Source organism: Convolutriloba macropyga, chromosome 9 (genome assembly GCF_964194025.1).
Source record: "Convolutriloba macropyga chromosome 9, txConMacr16.3, whole genome shotgun sequence".
Classification (NCBI taxonomy): Eukaryota; Metazoa; Xenacoelomorpha; order Acoela; family Convolutidae; genus Convolutriloba; species Convolutriloba macropyga.
The window spans coordinates 53,706,069-53,712,182 of record NC_134476.1 but is presented as its reverse complement, the minus strand read 5'-3'; the positions used below and the strand labels follow the sequence as shown (position 1 = coordinate 53,712,182).

Here is a 6,114-nt window from a genome sequence, read left to right as displayed (position 1 = left end):
TATTGTGTTCACATTAACCATGTTTGCTCATATAGCTTAATATTGAGTTAAAGCTTTCGTACATGATAGCAATCAATGCTAGGTGATCACATTTATCAATCATTACCAAATTCTTTTAGCCCATACCAGACTTCTTGGTTCCCCTGGATCCATGGTTTCCCGATGGAAAATTGAAACCGAAAAAAATCTTCTACAAATCATCCAGATTTTCATTAACCTTATTTTGATTGCGAAATCAAACAAAATATTTAATTAAATTAAATAAATTATTTTTTTCCTAATAGTAAAAAATATTTTTTGGATGATCATTGGTTGCTGGCCATACTATAGTCATATACGTTAGAAATTTTGGTTTGATTCTCGACCAATAAAATCCACGCAAGTAGCTTTTGACAACAATAGCTTTGCAAGATCTAGCAAGATCTTACATGACAAATCATACGTGCATCTTGTGTGTGGTTGCCATTACAACTCGATCCGGAGAACTAAAAACAACCCACTGATTAGATCATTGACTGATTAGATCATCACACGACCTCATGTTTCTTAGTTTTGTTATTCAGGACATTTGCGTGAAGCTTGAAAAACTTTATAATCATTAAACCGCCCGTTTAATTCACAAAAAATGTCTGAATCATATTAGCTGAACAAGGTAATATTAATGTTAGTCAGTATGCGTGATTGGGTGAATTGTTTTACTTACTTCCTAACACGACGTTAATCCCGGCTGTAAACAGGATAACCAGTGTCCATGCAAACATCAAACAGAATTTTGACCCACAATTGGAGCCCCCACTACTAGCCGATGATCTAACTGCGAAAGTCATCCTGGGCAATTTTGAACGAGACAGTGGGTTTTTACACTAATGGGCAGAACACAATAAGAGTAAAAAGAGTAAACAAGGAACTGTGGCTGCTATTGTCCACCTTCTGTGAAAGGATTACTTAATTATAATACTATTGCTAACTCCACGAATTATTGCATCAAATTCTCCCAGGAATTCGAAATAAACTTTAAATTTTTATGAGTTATAAGGTTATAAATGCTCGTAGGCGACTTTAACCAATGAATTGTTGAGCAAAAATAGTCAGTAAAATTTGGTTATGAACTGTTGGTAACTAGTAATAACTAGTTTGAAACGTTCGCTGATCAGAGCGAAAGAATTAGCAACTAAAAAAAATTAGCATATAAAGACGCAATTAGGAGCCAATTTTACTTTTATTGTCATATATTTCGAAGATCGGTGAACAATACTACAATAGTAAAAGAGTTTTGATTCAAAAATATCACAGAATTGTTGGGAAGTTTTACACTTTTAGTTAGTCACCTATATGTTTATTATGGTAAGATGAAGGAATGTAACAAACGGTGATGATAATTCGTTTTTAAAAGGAAGATTTTTTCTGATTTTTTCTGGCAATGTTATGCTTGAGGGTCCGCGTTTATTAACGTTCCTTTTATTTATGCTTATGATACATCAGCAGCATCAGATACTATTTTTTTTTTACTTTTTCTCTCTTCTTTTTTACCCTTCAAGCTCCGCTGTGTATGTACGCACCTTTCTCAATTATAATCAAACTGTATAACTACCAATAAGAATTAAAAGTAAATTCACGATGGAACCAGCAAATATTTATCAAGTAACTCTTTCGCTCAAAATTAGCAGCCAAGTAATAACACTTTAAGATGAGCAAATCAAATTGAAATAACAAAAATTACAAAACTGTACAACGGGAATTGAGGTTAACTGACGTACATAAATTGGAGCCGAGCTCAATTTTACGATTTAAGCGAGCAATAAAATAAATAGGCAAAATTAAATTTTAATCAAAATGTGACGAGGAATATTTACACAATTATTTTCCACCATTTTAAGTAATTAAACAATTGCTCTCTATGTGAGGAATTAAAATTGCATTTTTCCAAGTGGGTTTGGTTGTTTGTGTTTGTTTTGACATGACACACAAAGGAACAATGGATTAAATGGCAGTTAATTTCCCACCTGAATTGGGCAGAAATTGCACTTGATAAATATTTATGCGATATATAGAGCTCCTTCATAAAAAATTGACACATTAATTTATAATTGAAAATTAAGAATAAGACTGCTCGCTCCATCACACTTTCTCTCAATCAACTTTAATTGTTTTTGAGTTTGCTCTGATAAATTCTCAACCAAATTTGAAATTTATGATGTCTGAAATTTATATGAAAATGAAAGACTAACTTAAAAATCACGGGAACTTAGCTCTCTTTTGTTTCATATAATTAGATCTAATGCGTATTAAGCACATTAAATTAAAAACTATTCATAGACAAAAAAATCTGATTTAAAAACCTAATCCAATGCATAACTTCAGGTACAAAAAAGGCTCGAAAATATTGGACTATGACTCACAATAATGACTTTTTGTATTGGAAAATTATCCAATGCTGACTCCGGAAAAACTCATAATTTCGCTTGTTGTATCTTTGATCAAAGCAAATGTATTGTAGGTGATTTCCAGAATTGAAGCACTATAATCTTTCCACAAAAAACGATAACTCTTTTCAATATTGAAAAAAGATTAATCATCAAAATTCATTTTCGATACATCACATCTATTTCCGCTTAAACTTTGACGTTCATTTGACGATCAGCAAAACTGACCAAGTTCTTCAAAAACTTCAATTACTCTTCATTACCCGAATAACAGTTTCCCGTATCGTTTTCTGCTGATAAGCCTTGTTTAGTGAATCAATAATAATTAATTAATTCGACAGCATTAATTAATTATTATAAAATAATAAACGACAGCAAAACCTATCGATTCAATAAATCAAGCATAATGAGCACAAAACGATGCAAAAAACTTGCAGAATTTTTTGTTTTTGCCCATTTCAAAGACTGAAGTTAACATCTTTAGAAAAACTTGTAGTTTAATTGTCTATATTTTTAACAAACACTGATAGACAAACACTCACAGGGAAAACTATAGATAAAATAAAAATCTAAATTTAGAGGATGAAAAAAATATACAATTGTCACAGAAACAATCAAGTCAGTTGTGAACAAACGACAAAACTGGCAATTTATTTCTGGCGAATTGTTTTGTGAAGCTTGAGAGAATTTGAGCACTTTGCTGAAAGAGTATTGAGCTGTTTTTTTTGCTGCTGCATCTCTTTTCCGTTAAAAAACTTGAGCATTAACTTGCCGGTTATAATACCTTGTTTCATTAAACTATCCAAAAGAATTATTTATATTTGTTTTCGGGTCACTTTTCACGTGATTTGTCAATTCATTGATAACGTGACTTTCGGCGCGCATACAAACTGGTAGATACAGAAAACAAAACTTATTTTTTAAGTTTTAAATTAAAAATCAAAGAGACTTTAGCCGAACATAATTCCTTTTAGCTGCTTCCATACTAGAGTTGTATTCAATGAGGTCCCATAATCAATGACCTATGGTAAAGCGCCTCACATTTGTTTTCATTTTCAGGAAAAAATTTTCAAAAACCAGAAGCCTTTTGTTGTGGCTGCGCCAAGGCTAAATCAATCAAAAAAGTTCAAATAGCGTCGCAAGCAAATTTTAATGCTGCATTCTACCGCAACCAAATTGATTTCTTCACCAACGTCAACATTCATATTTAAAAACAAAGTCTATTATGACTAGTGATTATCATACTCGAATTCAAAAATACTCACACTCGAACCTCCTCAAAATCAGCACAAACACTTGCGATTTACGAAAAAACTTGAAGACTTTGCATCTTATTTTTACGAACAGATTGCGAATCGACCTGTTGTTGATACAGAACACTCGAAAAATCTCCTATATGTTTAACAAATTTCCTATGACATCAAATTTACAATGAAAAACGTCGTTATGGAAAACTGCTCATGTTTTGTCAACATCCGTATCTACTACCAATCGAAGTTGCAATTTTGACATGTAAACCCACGTGACTGGCAGCATGAAGGGAGCTTGAAAGCATTCTTCTTGAGCGATAAATTACTTGTTATGGTTTGTTGTTTCTGTAGATTATCTTAGTGATCTTTCAGTTTTGAATTAAGATAGCCAATTTATAGGGCTACAAGTTGTAGGAACGAGAATCCATGAATAAAACGTTTGATTTGAAGTAATGACAAAAGCTCAAAAAAAATTGATTGCTTCAAATTAAATTAACTTGTATTCTGAGCAGAATGTTTGTTGAACAGCGAAGCTTAACGATTAGCTGTTGGGACAAATTGAGCATCAAGTAATGAAACGGTAATCTAAATTACAGCTGATAACACAGTTCAGTAAAATTCACCACAAAAACGTAGTATCCGGACAGATTTGTAAACCTGAAACGAACTGGTTGGTGTAAATCTTTCCTCGTCTTTGATTGGCGAGCAGCCATTAAACATTTCCTATTTAATATTTATAATAAGGAAACCCAATTTGAACAGGTATTGTTGTTGGCTTACATTTTTGAAACTTTATTGCGCTGAATACAAACTGAGATACAAAATCTTTTTTAGAACGTAAGTTATTTCATTGAATCTTGATTTCTTTCTCAATTCCAATTTCAAAAAAAATTCCTAATGGACTGCTATTTTACAGCCTCTTAGCCTATATTTTGGGCTTGAAATGAGCGAAAACTTTAGGAAGTATTAATTTAGTGTGAACTGTAACAGTAGGTATACTGTTGATAAACAGTTGCAAAGTCTTATGGCAAAACCCGTTAAAGGCGGACACATTTGATACGGCTCAATTGAATTGAAGCGTGAAAAATTTTCGTTGTCATAGGTGATCAGTCGTAATCATTTTCATCAATTGATTAGAAAATATGGCCATGTTGCACGCAGAGAAGACCCATCTGCAATTTTTTTCAATTTTTAAGTTTTATTGCCAAAAATTTTGAAAATATTAAGTTCGTCTCCCATGGTTTTCGTGAAAGGTCAACCCTTGTGGTCAACTTTGAATGGGTAGGTCTAGTCCGGAGCAACCCCTTTTTGTATCAGCTAGTTGTCGAATACTTTTCTTGTGGAAGTGCAATAACTAGTTTACGTGATTGCTATGGTCACCTTAATCAAGACCGAATTGTTATTTTGCAATCCATAGCACGATTCATGCAAAAAAAAAGATTTTTAAAAGATTTGGTGATGTTACAAGATTCTTACAAGAAGAATGGTTGTCTTGCAAGATTTTGTAGGATATTGGAAGACAAGCATTTGAAGTCAATTTTCATGAATGGTAAAAATTTTCAAATAACAGTGTTCCGCTAAGGGTATTGGAAAACTTTACTTCGTGAGCCATTCAGACTATTTATCGATAGGCTACGGAGTCCATCCGGAACCCTAAAATTGATAAATGTTTCTATAGACCTTTAGCAGTGAAAATTTGCAAATATATACAAATTTGACATTACGTTGGGGCTATTTGGACTAGGGTAACAAATGGCAATATTACTGAGACAATTTTCAAAAAAAAAGAAACTTTTCTTTTTTGATGACAGCCAGAATCTTTGAACAGCGAAATCTACGATGAAGAGAATAAAGTGTGAAAGGTAGCAGAGGGGCACAATTAGGGTAATTGTTTTGAGAAATTGACTATGTAGGCGATGTTGAATTTAATTGTACATATTTGAAAAGAAGTCGGCTACACAGGATGTTGTTTTTCCGCCATTCTGTTGTTGATTTGCAATAATAGTGAATAAATTTAAATAAGTAAAAGGTGTTTGATGTTGTCCTCAATGTTCAATTGGTGTAACTTGAGATGCACTTTTTGGAAAATTGCTTTCAAAACGGGACATTCGAGTGTCATTAAAGAAAACAAGTCACTTTGATCTAGTCAATTTAGTGTCTAGTTTTCATGACAAAAACTGTACCGGCTCCAGTTTTAGTCGGTTCGATGAACAGATAACGGTTATTTGAATTTTGTAATGTCTCGGGATACCTATTTTAATGAATAATAGGGTCATTCTATATGCCGGTTTCGTTTGATAGCATCTTATGAAAAAAATTATAAAAATAATTTTTATTCTTGTTGTTATTAATAATAATAATATTGTTGTTATTAATACTGATACTAAAAATGATAAAAACAACACTAAAATTTGGTTATATTGCAAGATTTTTGAAAGAAG

At 32.4% G+C, this 6,114-nt stretch overlaps 1 protein-coding gene across 1 annotated transcript in view; it reads right to left on the bottom strand.

The window, feature by feature from the left end:
- The window catches only part of LOC142345458 (uncharacterized), a 55,577-nt gene extending 49,974 nt beyond the window's left edge, over positions 1–5,603 (bottom strand). The window contains exons 1-2 of the mRNA XM_075397517.1: positions 5,551–5,603; positions 704–2,056 (exon numbers count right to left, since the gene is read on the bottom strand). Of these exons, the coding sequence (XP_075253632.1) occupies positions 704–827 (124 nt within the window). The 5' untranslated portion in view covers positions 828–2,056; positions 5,551–5,603. The remainder of the gene's footprint in view (positions 1–703; positions 2,057–5,550) is intronic.
- Between the last annotated feature and the right edge of the window lie 511 nt (positions 5,604–6,114).